This window comes from Dipodomys merriami, unplaced genomic scaffold, assembly GCF_024711535.1.
Source record: "Dipodomys merriami isolate MVZ:Mamm:240054 unplaced genomic scaffold, mDipMer1.0.p SCAF_16, whole genome shotgun sequence".
In the NCBI taxonomy this organism is placed as follows: domain Eukaryota; kingdom Metazoa; phylum Chordata; class Mammalia; order Rodentia; family Heteromyidae; genus Dipodomys; species Dipodomys merriami.
This window is the reverse complement of record NW_027202937.1, coordinates 17,690,463-17,703,407: the sequence shown is the minus strand read 5'-3', so window position 1 is coordinate 17,703,407 and position 12,945 is coordinate 17,690,463. Positions and strand designations below refer to the sequence as shown.

The following is a 12,945-nucleotide window of genomic DNA, read 5'->3' as shown; positions in this document are numbered from 1 at the left end:
AAAATGAAGTTGGATTTGGGAGGGGAGGTTGAAGAGAAAGAGAGAGAGAGAGAGAGAGAGAGAGAGAGAGAGAGAGAGAGAGAGAGAGAGAGAGAGAGAGAGAGAGAGAGAGAGAGAGGAGAGGAGAGCAAAGAGGAGAGAAGAGAAGAGAAGAGAAGAGAGAGAGGAGGGACAGACACACACATACACACAGAATCATATTTGTATAATTTAATGGAGAAAAATTGGCTGTTCCATGATGTCAAAGGGTCTCTGCTTTGGTTATTAATGTAAACCAAACAACTGCACAGTGCCTGAGTACATGATAGCTAACTAAATATTAGTGAAATGTCCAGTAATGGAGTCCTGGGCTGACCTATGAGTTTGGAGATTTAGTAGTTCTTAATGGTGATGGCTTCTAAACCAACCTTTTCCTAGCATAATTATAGTAATTTGCATATTTATGCAGCTCTCACAACTTCCAATCAAATTCCTAAAGGACAGATGTTTTTTTTCCTTTTTCTTCATCCTACCAGAGCTGAACACATATGATTTACTAATCTGAGAATCAGTAAGTTTCTGGGGTTGGTTTCTTTCTGTTTTGAACCACTGTTGTTATTCTTGTCCTAGTAGGACCATTGCTCAAATGTAATCTTATGTGGAAATCCATAGAAGAAGAAAGTAGACTTCTCTGTGGTTGAAAAGGAGTGCTTATTATATTATCAAACATCTCTTTTTCACTATCCCTTGCTGACTCTCTAAAACACCTATGGTTCTGTTCAATCTTTTCTGCAAACTACATGCTCAGTGTGTGTGTCACTCTATCACCCACTTGGTGATTTACTAGAAGTCATAAATTTCTGCTTGAAATAAAGTCCTTTTAAGAGAGAAGTACATGACATTGCAAATGGATTGATGTCTTTCTTCCCTTCCTTCCTTCCTTCCTTCCTTCCTTCCTTCCTTCCTTCCTTCCTTCCTTCCTTCCTTCCTTCCTTCCTCCCAACCTTCCTTCCTTCCTCCCAACCTTCCTTCCTTCCTTCCTTTTGCTTGCTTGCTTTTTCTTTTCTTTCTGTGCCAGTACTGAGGCTTGAACTCAAGGCTTAGCACCATCCCTTAGGTATTTTACTCAAGTCTAGCACTCTACTACTTGAGCCATAGCTCCACTTTTGGCTCTTTGATGGTTATTTGGAGATAAGAATCACATGGACTTTCCTGCCCATGGTGGCTTCAGACTGTGGTCCTCAGATCTTAGCCTAAGTAGCTAGAATTACAGGTTTCAGCCGCTGATGCCCAGCAAACAGTGCCCTTACATTTTATACCATTGCATTGTAATTTATTGTTAAACTTCACTCCTCATAAATACCATTTTTGTTGCAAATATCTAGTAATTAATAGGTAGGAAGTTTAGTGGGAAACTCAATAGTATTAGAAATTTTCATTAATAAAGAACTTAGAAACAGTTTTCTCCATACACACCTGCCTTTCACAAGAAAAAGGGCTGAAATCTGAGCAAGAAAGCTGATGTTTTGTATCCATTCAGGAGAAAGAGAGGGGTGATAGTTTGGTTTGGGGCAGGGTATTTTGTTGTATGCTGAAGGTTAGGATCAAAACAGAGGCAAGAGCAGTATTCAGATAGTCAGCCCTTCCTATGAAGAAAGAGTCTGGTTTTACTGGACAATATTCCTATTAGTATGGAAAAATTATATATATATATATTTATATATGAGAAGATTTCCTTGAATTGCAACCTACTGGTGCCATGGTTTGCTTCTCTCAAAAGCTCTAATAGCAACTCAATTGACAAGGGCAAAAGGTATTCAGAATATAAATAAAAATGTCACTACAGAAAAAGAGAAAAGGGAGGTGTATGGAGTGCCAGGTATACTATTTGCTTTTAGGGTCTAATAATTAAGTTGATGTATGTTTTCACCCAATTATGTATTTTAAAAGTATTTTTGTCAATTTACAACCACTCCTTCACTCAGTTTTTTGTCTTTTCTTCCTTCTCTCCTTTACTCTCTCCCTCTTCCTTTCCTCTCATTCCACCTCCTGTTTTGTTTTTCTTTTTAATTTTTTGTCTACCATGGTTTTGAATGGGATGGCTCCTACCATCTAGAAATCCCTACTTAATCCTAACCATCCTTCAAAAATAGCCTAGAAATCTCACTATCTTCCAAGAACTGACCGTGAAATAAGCCCCATCCTTCAAAAATAGCCTAGAAATCTCACTATCTTCTAAGAACTGAAAGTGAAATAAGCCCCATCCTACTTTGTTTATGGCAGGTGAAGAAACTGAGCCATCATCATACAAGCAATTCTCAGAATGATTCATTCTGGGTGCAAGGGGCAGGGGGATTTGAATTCAATGGCCTCATTGAAAATACCTCTCAGGCTGCTTCTCTAGGTTAATTGTTGATAGAGAAAGGAAGACTGGCACCTCATTCTGAAGTTAAGTGTCTGGCAATAGATTCTACTTCGGATTCATTTTATGCCTAAATGTAGCAGAGAAGAGAATTTATGGAGACTCAAGGAAGGGCTCAGCTGTGATGCAGTAGTATTGCCATTCATTATCACTGCTTGGAGAATCTACCTTGTCCGAGTTTACTGTGAGTTAACTGTAGATACCTGAATTTGAGCCATTAAAATAAAAAGATGCCTTCAATGTGAGGACACCAGCAGCAGTAGACAGTTGAAACAATATAACAGATGGTAGAGCAGTGGGATGGATGGGAAAATCAAACAAGGGCATTTCTCTTGATGCAGACACTACATAGTGAGGTAATCATCCTGGTGGGCATCTTGAAGAAAATCACAAGTGTGCCCCACAAAAGAGATGCCTCCCACTCAAAGGGACTTCAAGTTGAGTTCCTAGCAGCAATGAGATGTATATGGTAGCACCTTAGAGGTCAATGATGTCAGAACTTTTACATTTTTCTTAATCCATTCTGACATAGTCAAAACAACAGAGATACTGAAGAAGGAAGGGGGAAAAACATTGTGAGCAACTGATTATATTTGCTTCCCCTGCTATGTCCCTTAAGCCAGTGGAAAACAGTATACAAACTGTATCTGAGATAGAGTTAAAACTTGGTAGAAAAGGGCATGATAAACCCAGAGTGACTAGGACATAAGACTAGAATATTAGACACTAGAAATATGTCCATTGTAGAAGTATGTCCATTGTAATGCTATGGAGTTGGAAATTCAGTTGGAACACAACTGTAGAGAACTTCTCCTAAAGTCTACATATTTGTAGCCTGTTTTTTAGACTTTCTAGCAAATCTGATGTTACTTTAAGAGCAGTACTATTGACTAGTACTTATATTGCCTGTCACTGAGAAAGTTAACTCAGAATGTATCCCGCTTTCCAAAAGATACCAGAGGATTCAATCTTTTTTTGGTACCATGGCTAGAATGATAATCAGTAATTAAATGTTTGTTTTTGGTTCTCATGACTTGATCCACTTTAGCTTGCTGTGGTTAACATAAATGGTTAGTTGTCTTTATTTATAATCCTAGCTTCTGTTCCTTGTCATGGTAAGGTTTGATAGGTAGTCATACATATTCTCTAGAATTTACTTGATTGAAAGAAACAAAGAAATGTTAACAAATTGGACTTGTCGATTTTTGATATTTCTAAAGAATCAATTTTTATTTTTTAAGAAGAAACCCATGATACCCAAGCATGCATTAAACAGCTATAAAACTAAAAAGAAGCTTGCCAAGGGATGGATCATTAAGAACCATCTGCAAAATAGAAGGGGTGGATGTGAGCTTAGCAGTTGTTGTTATAGGCGATTCGGCACTTCAGGATCTTGAGGAAATTGTCAATCTTATGTGAATCCCTGCGCAGGCAATGGAGCAGGTTATAGAAAGCAGAAATGCGGGCCTCTTCATCAGCCATCCGCAGGGATGAAAGTCCAGACCAGACAGAGTAGACATGATTTTCTTTGGCTCCAGGATAAACCTAATGATCAAAAAGATAGTTATTTGTATCATTAGTATTTCCTTATCCTTGCTCCTCTGAATTGTTAAGATTTAGAGAAAATATAGGAGGGGAAAACTTGAGCCCAAGGTACGGCTTTGGTGTATCTGGGCCAACATATCGCAAATCTATTAGTCATCTGATAGATGACTACCAGAAGCAGGACACAGGTTTTTCTGTTAGGTAAGAGAGCACCAGTGAAGTATGTTCTTGTAGAAGTGAATCCATGGGGAACTGGGAATTTGCTACTTGAAAATGGACTGGGTTTGATCAAGGGGTAATGGAGGAAACTAGGGTCCATTCTCTTATTTGAGAAGGTTTTTACATTTACTGAGCTGTGTTCCTGATGTGCCCTGGGCACCTTATGTCATCTGATAGTTCATTATGCTTAATCTTGTTTTGAACTGGACCTATTATCCATATAATGTTTGTACCAAACCCTTAGAAATAATGAAGGTTGTGTAGGGTGCTTTAAGAGGCAGATGATCTAATGATGGCTGACTGAGATCTGCTGAAGTAGTCACTAGTCCTTTGTTCTACCCAGGAAAGATGCCTTAGGAATTTCTACGATGAACAGCTGCTGTCTTTGGAGTTCTATAAGGTAGGCTATAGTGGGCAAAGCACCCATGAAAAAAAGAATGTTGTCAGAATTCCCCCTCAGTGGCGAAAGCTGTGTGCTAGAGTTGGAGGCATGACTATGATTACACAAATATTGCTGAAGAGCACGAATAAGGGGGAATGTATGTATTCCATACTCTACTGGCCTTTGTAACCGAGACTCTCTAGAGATCTTTGAGGATAATTAATCATCTTGGTATATGTAAGGAGGTCAGCTGCTTCACAGAGTTACTAGGTAAAGTCTGGTATAATTGTAGAGTTTGATCTGCTGAGATTTATCCTACAGAATAGGAATATGAATGTGTATACACATACATACCCAGGATTTTCTATTAGAATTTAAAGTGTGTGTGTATGTGTGGATATGGATGTGTTGTCTAGCTGAAATGTTTTTTATCTTTTGTACTGGAGCTTTAAGAGAAAATTTACTGTGCAAGGTGCAATGTTACAAGCAACAATAACTAAATGGATGGTTGTATTAAGAGGAACAGAAAATGAAGTAGTATGGGACATATTAGTGACACTAAGAACTAGGCTTCCAGTAATGAAGCAAATAATTTGAACATCAAGGTGTTCATTTCATATATTCCAGGGTTAATATGTTCTTTGTACTTGTGTTTTTTGCTCAGATTTGTGTTCTTCTCCCATGAAAATGACAAAAATGACACATGATAATGTGTACTTAGCACACAAAAAGAAGCATAAAATTGCTTGTTATTATTTCTATAACCATACATTTTTCTTTAGATGGTACATTATTTCTGAGAAATTTCAGAAAACTACTTAGCTGTTATCATTGCTAATGTTGAAACGATCCTATCAGAATGGAGATACATACTGAAAACACTAATTTGATCTGATACGACAGACTATTTGAGGCTATTAAACACAATGACATGAGTTTTGATTTTGAAAGCCAAAGCCAAACAAAATTTAGGATGAACTAATGTCTAGGAATTGTGAAATAAGGAACATTCCAGAAAAGATACTCCCTTCTTTTGTGGTTCTCTGAAAATCTACTGATTGTGGAATAGCACTGATGTCATGTGCTCATCTTTTCATTCTCCCCTGGGTGGCCGGGTGACAGTGGCTGTGAGGGGCTGAAAGACAGACTGTCCAAACTGATTTTGATTTCCTCTTTTTTTTTTCTCTCCCCACTCTAATCCTCTGGGGTGAGTAGAAAGGAGAAAGAGTCAAACTAGAATTTCAATGTGTATATCTGGGGGATACTTGGAAGAAAGCATTTGTCTTGTAAATATTATTTTCTGTTTTTTCTTTCTCTGGGAAATATTTAACCACCCATCTTCAGGAAGAATCCAGCCTTTGGTGGATTTGTAGACAGTGTAAGAAAAGCGATACTTGTCAGTGACGGAAGTGGAAAGCTAAAATTCGTGCATGTTGGGATCTCTCAGCATGAACACTAAGCTCTTCCCTTATTTAATAGCAGTCAACCACACAGGATGCCATTGTGCTTGCAAAGAGAAGTATTTTAAATTTTTTTAATTCTTATTAATAAGAAATCAAAACAACGGAAACAAAAAGAAACACATAAAACAGCAACAAAGAATCAGGACAGCACTCACCTGGCTGACTATCTTTTCCATGCCCTCTATGAGTCTTCTATTTTGATCCTCAATCTCTATGGCCCTTGATAGGATTGCACCTGGGGCTTCTTGCATTCCCTCTACCTCTGACACTAGGTGGTACAGAGGGTCATTCCAGGAGAGCAATATGCTGTGTATCAAGTTCAGAAGGTCTTCGGACTGAGCAACCAAAGTGAACAATCACGTTAATATAAGCAAAATACCACAGGTTTAGTTACCTATGATTTTTGCCTGGAGAGGAAGCTGTACTAGAATAGCTCTTTATTTTTCCTTATTTTAATTCATTAATTAATTTTATTTTAACCTGTTTACACGTTAACATTTTTGGTAGGAGTTTGTTAGGAGACTTTAGAATCCTAAAGTCTCAGCCAGTGGCCCTAGTCATTGCTGAATAGCTTTGTGCATAAGATCATACTTCTTAAAATGAACTCAAAGAAATGGAAGTAAGAGTTTTTTTTTAATTATACTTTTGGTGCTTAAAAAAAATCTTTCCTTTTCTTCTTTTTTTTCTTTGATTTATTCACTTCTGTTGCTGTTTTTGATTTCTGTACCTTTTGTCTTATATATAAATTTATCTAATTTGGAGAGGGGAAGGGGAAACACAGAAATGGTGGGACAAAGGGTGAAACAATTCAGCAGTTAAAGCCACTAGATACTATGTTTGAAATGAACTATACAACTTTGGGAGGAGAGCAGCTGTGAGGGGAAAAGTGGGAGAGAATGAGGGAAGGGATGACACTGCTCAAAAGGGCATGTCTCATTACCTGACTCATGTAACTGTAAACCCTCTGTATATCACCTTCACAATAAAATTTATTTTTTTTTAAAAAGAGACAGCTGGCTTATTTAAATAACTAATTTTTAAAATGAGAGCTCTAACTGATAAAATCGGGTTTTCCCCTTTGACATGATACCATCTTTCCACTGAGTACATTCTTTCCTATTTTATTGTTTTGCTAGTTGATGAGAAAACAAAGTTTGTTTGGAACTCAGTAGGTGGCTGAGATTGGACTCAGAGAAGAGATTGAAGCAGTGTCAATGGCCAGTGGCCCTAACCATTTACACCCAGGGATTCCTTCACACTGCTAAGTTAGCTCTTGTCTGTGATATTTTTTTAACGTTAATTTTAGGTTACTGGAACAGAGAATGAAGACCACATGACATTCCTTAGGGTGCTTCTATCTATCTGCCTCTCTGCCTCATACATCTAGCAGAGCATTCTGTTTTGTTGATATCTACAAGTGAATAAAAAGACATAGAATTGTCCTTAATAACAAGCATCAGTGTAGGTCACAAAGGAGTTTTGACCCCTATCTCCAATTTATGCTTTCTCTAAGATCACACATAAAAGACACCTTTGATTTAAAATACTCGTTGCATTGATTGTTTGCTACTTGAGTCATAATGAAAACAAAGGTTAGAGAAGAATCCAGGGGATATTGGAATAATAGAAATATGGAAAAGGAGAGGAGAAAAATAAAAGAGTTTATAGAGGTACAGACCAAGTAGTGAATGGCAGTATATTTGCTGAAAGCTCTTTGGCATAATGACTACAAGTGAGGACTTTGAAATGGGAAATCCAGTTCAAACTTATTTGCAAATCTGTGATTACTCTGAACTCTGAGCCTCAGTTTTGCTATCTCAAAAAGTGTATTAACACTACCTCACTTTAGGGAAGTTTTATAGGAGTCCATAAAGTAATGTTCATAGAGAGCTTAGTGAAATGCTTGCACTGTGGTATGTCACAACAAATGCTGTCTTTGTCCTCTTTCTCTACTTTTGCTTTCTCTTATCATCTTAATTATTAATGCACTAAGAGAGAGTTTGTTGGTGGTACCACTAATAAAATTATTTTATACACGTATATATATATATATATATATATATGTTTGTATATGTAATGTTAAGAGTGGTTATATGAGAGAATCGGGAGAGACTTTGTTGTTATGAGAGAGAAGAAATACACACACATTTATCAAACCAGAAAGCAGAGATACATTTTTGAAATATGTGATATAATATTTTCCAGGACCTCTTTGTTAGGGAGACGTTCAGTTATGACACAGGAAAAGGCAGAGGAGTCCAGGAAGAAAGCAATAATTATAGGAAAAAAAGAAATAAAACAAGGAGAGTCTTGAGCTCCAGCAAAGAGTGCTCATTAATGTTAAATACTGCCAATGGAATGATTATTCATAATATGTAATAAATTTGCATTTGCATCCTTTTCATATGTACATATTATGTATGTATCAGGTACACACAATTTACTTCAATCTTCCTTCAGACTATTCTCTGCAATCCTAGATGTACAGAACTCATGAAAAAGCATGTCATCTGCCAGATCTGCTAGCATCTTACTTTGTGTTTGATTTTTCTTATAATTATACCAGCTATCTACAGTCTATTTTTTCTGTGATGGCTTACATGTTCTTCATCTTTCTCTGCATGTATGATAGCTATACTGACTATGGTGTCTCTGGTAGCCACAGCACTGCAAGGGCAGGGTTCTATATCAGTTGTGCTGATGGCAAACATGGGCTAAGGACTTACATGGGTCTGTTGAGCTTGCTCCTTGTCTTCTGGAGTCGGGAGGGAAGAAGTGTGGCAGCCGTTGAAGGTCTTGATAAATAACTCTCGGCCCTGAGTATATCGTCTATCCTGGAAATGATGGAGAAAATCCAATGCATTGGCATTTGGGAATTGAATAAATGAATTCATCACAAGAAAGTTAATACATTTGATAAGTGTGCCGTTTAAAAAAATACCGAAGAACTGCACAAAAATGAAAATAAGGACTTGAGAAAATAACCCTTCTACCTACTTCCCTGCCCCCCATTTGTTCTGTAATATCGTTTTATTTTTCTGACCTCCCAACTACCTTTCTTCTTCACCATTCCCTTTTGTCCTAACCTTCCTATCACCCTTCTACAAGCTTCTATTTGGGGAAAAATAAAAACACTAAGAATAGCCAATCTACAAAATATTAAGTCTCCCTATAGTAGATGAAGAAATTGCCATACTGCATAACTTTATTTCTTTGGTCCCAAACTCACTTGAGATAATCACGATAGAGTTATAATTTCTCTTTCAAATGCCTGGGAACCTACACACCTATACCTTCACACACTCATCATAAATTCTGAATACACTTTTGTCACTTGTTACCAAAGAAGTCATCAACAAAAGAGTATAAGTTTATAAAAAAAAGTATTAGCAATTGAACATACTCAAAACAGAAAAATTGCAGAGACTAAATTTTATTATTTAAAACTAAAAACTTAGCAAAAGCTGTGAAAAATGAAAGGACATTACTAGGAAGATTTGAAAGACAAAAGATAGCTAGTCAAAAAATGAGGAATGAAAATAATAAGAGGTTAAAAGGAGTTAATGATTTTTTTTTTTTTTGTAAAAGTGGAGCCACATTTGGGAGATCCACTGATGTACTTGAACTCTAATGTACTGTGGAATGCTTGACTGATAGCAGCTTTTTTATGGCGGGGTATGGGGGGAGGGGAGGAGGGGGGTGGTTATGGAGCTTGAATCTGGACCTGGGCGCTGTCCCTGAGCTCTTCAGCTCAAGGCAAGCCCTATACCACTTGAACCACAGCACCACTTCCGGTTTTCTGGTGATTAATTGGAGATAAGAGTCTTATGGACTTTCCTGCCCAGGCTGGCTTTACACTGTGATCCTCAGATCTCAGCCTCCTGAGTAGCTAGAATTATAGGCAGGAACTGGCTTGAGATGGCAGCTTTAAAAGCAGCTTCATCAGAAAGTGAGAGCCTGTTTTCAATTCTATCTCAGTGTTTCTGCAGTAATTATAAACTTATGCACTAAAAATCTTTGAACAATGATCCCCAGCATTTGGGGTTCCTGGAACAGCTTTTTTGCCTCCTTCTGATATGGCTTCACTGGAGGTTAATTCCATTCAACCCACCCAATTCACAGCAGTGGATTTCTCCTTTATTGGGTAGCTCCCGTACAGTAAATGTAGAGTGCCTAGTGAGAATGAGAAATCAATATTCCTCAGCCCCACAGACAAAGGTTTTATGCTAGTATTTAACTTAAAAAAAAACCCAGACAAATGAATTAAGTAAAATACAAAAATCCACCATTCTTTGAACATCTTGGAGATTTCATGAGACTGTCCCTCTTTCCATATTCTGCTTTTTCACTATCAGGTGCTTTCTTTTACATTTGAAAGTATATTATTTTGCAATTTGGTTCCTGAGGTTTTCTCACAGTCCAGTCCTGTTGATGGTATGAAGGATTGTTTGGGGAAGAAGCAAGTAGTGAGATACTTACAAATTCTTTGAACATTTCTGTAGAGAGGACATGGTAATAGTGAGATTGCATGACGGCATGGTCAAACAGGTCTTTGATATACTTCTCACAGCTGACAGCCCCGTTGAGACAGATGGGCCCAGAGGCCACATTCTTGCACAAAAGCATGTTTGACACCAGCAGCAGCAGGAGTGACCCTGCTGAAATAAAATTTTTTAAAAACACCCACCCACCACTGTAAGAGGATGTATTTCGCTGAGAGTATTGAAAATAATTCTGCAAAGAAAAGCTTATTTGTTTTCCCCTGCTGCCCTTGGGTGCAGAATTTGGTACCTTAATAGCTGGGGAAGGTGAAAAAAATCAACACCTTCCACTGTGCAAATTTAGATATATAATTATATTTGCACAGATAGATAGGTTGAGAAGTAGGAGACTCCCTGCATTTTAGTACTGCTCCCAGGAGAACGTCTGTACTTTGCAAACATTTGAAACTTAAATCAATTCTGGGACAAGGGTGCTTATGTCATCTGCTTCAGATGGTTTAATGTCTTGAGAACGTTTTTTTCCCAGATTTTCAGAGGTCAGAGATAGCAATTTTTAAACTTGAGTTTTGATGTTTGCATTTTGGATGCTGGGTGACAAGGACAATCCAGCTCATCCGTTTATTTTAATTTCATACCACTAAGAATAAACACATCATTACATGATTGTTAATGTTGAGAAGGGAGAAAATTCTATTGTAGAAGAGATGCTGTAGCCTAGATTTGCTGACTTAAAAAAAATTCACATTTGTTTGACCCTCTGCCCCAAACTTCAGTATTTATTCTTTAAGTTTGAGCTATACAGTGACCATGTGATTAGACTGGCCCTTAGTAATTATCATTACATTATGCCAATGAAACTGAAGGCTTGGAGAGGTCAAGCAGTCTCCTTTCCTGTCTATTATTAGCAAGGAGAGGAAGACAATTACCAGACTGTGAACTTTACCTGGTCATATCAGACACTCCATCTCATCTGTATAACTGGGACCAAATCAGTCCTTGGGAACTCTGTCTGCAGAGGTTCTTTCAAAGAACAACACTTTGTCTTCAATTGCATAACCAAAACCCTAGGAAGCCTGATTTTTAGCCACTTTTCCTTCTGCATAAAACATGTATTTTAAAAATCTTTGGCAATGATTGGTGGTAGTTTCATTCTCAAGCTGCTTTTTCAGCAATTGACAGTTACACAACTAATAGATCAATAATTTACACCCTCAAAAGGAAAGCGACAACGTCTAAGTACCAAATTAAAATCAGTTTTTAACACCAATAACATTGCTTCCAAAGAATTACTGATATAAAAACATGTGTCTCAAGAAATGAAGTTCCACAGAACCTTTGATAATTGTAATTAGTAATGTCCAAGATAAAGCTAGAGTAATGTTGAAGATTTATGTATAAAAAGTACCTAACACAAATACTCAAAACATTTAAATCAAGTTAAAGTTGTTTAGTGCCCAATATGACTACACAACATTTTAGTTGCAAAATAAAAAAAATGTTGTGAGATCATTCACATTATACACTTTAAATGATTTTAAAAACATAACGATCCACAAGATCTGTTTTGTGCAAGTTATAGTAATGTAGGCGAATGGATATTTTATCTAAATAAGCAAATGAAATGTTTTGCAGATGGGGAAATGGACCAGAAGTTCTTGGAAATTCTTAGTTAGATAGCAATTCTCTAACTCTGAGAATGGTTACCTGCGCATTTATCATCCGTGAGATTTTCTTAGTCTAAAATGGGATAACACAGACAAATGTTTTTGTTTTCCATTTCACAAAATAAATTTTATGGTTGTTACTTATTTTTCTTATAAATGTCACTATGAAAATAAAGGCTATTACTTAGCCTTAGCCTCTTTTGCCTTTTGAAATGTTGTCTGGCTAGAGTCAAATTGACAGAGTAGTGTAAGATACATATGCTACCATTGTCTATAGAATGGCTTCGGAGGTGAAAATTTCATCAGCGTGATTCTAGTTATACCATTCATACAGAGATCAAGCAACCAGAAAATATTAATTTCTTGCTGATAAATTGGCCCCATATCTCTTGTGGTATTATTCTGGTCCAGTTTCTCAATCTCAGCATCATTGGCATTTTGAGTAGCATTGTTTCTTATTCTGGGGGCTCTCCTGGTTGATGAAGGATGGTTAGCAGGATCCCTAGCTTATAACCATAACCCCCACTTTCTTCCACACAGCATGTCTCTTGGAGAAGGAAGGGTCCTCCAATCAAGAACCAAGGTGGAGTCTATTGTGCTCTTGTGCAATTGTTTTCAAGAATAATGATTGGAAAATTCTTCTCCACCTGTATACCTCTTGTTATTAACTAAAATTTCATAGAACAACTTCCCCTCAACCCCAGGAGTGATCATCTATGCAATGCCAATTGTTACACGTACCTTTGCATGATGACCCCTTGCTCTCCAT

General features: G+C 37.3%; 1 protein-coding gene across 2 annotated transcripts; it reads right to left on the bottom strand.

Annotated features, from left to right (window-relative positions):
- Nucleotides 1-3,754: 3,754 nt before the first annotated feature.
- Prl (prolactin) lies at nucleotides 3,755-12,945 on the bottom strand. 2 transcript variants are annotated; one of them, XM_070023475.1, is made up of 5 exons: nucleotides 12,918-12,945; nucleotides 10,490-10,668; nucleotides 8,737-8,844; nucleotides 6,166-6,345; nucleotides 3,755-3,946 (listed from the first exon to the last, which is right to left on the bottom strand). In XM_070023475.1, exons 1-5 carry the CDS (start codon nucleotides 12,943-12,945, stop codon nucleotides 3,755-3,757), a joined length of 687 nt encoding a protein of 228 aa, XP_069879576.1. The 2 variants fall into 2 exon arrangements, with proteins under 2 accessions (XP_069879576.1, XP_069879577.1); XM_070023476.1 differs by having other exon boundaries at nucleotides 10,490-10,665.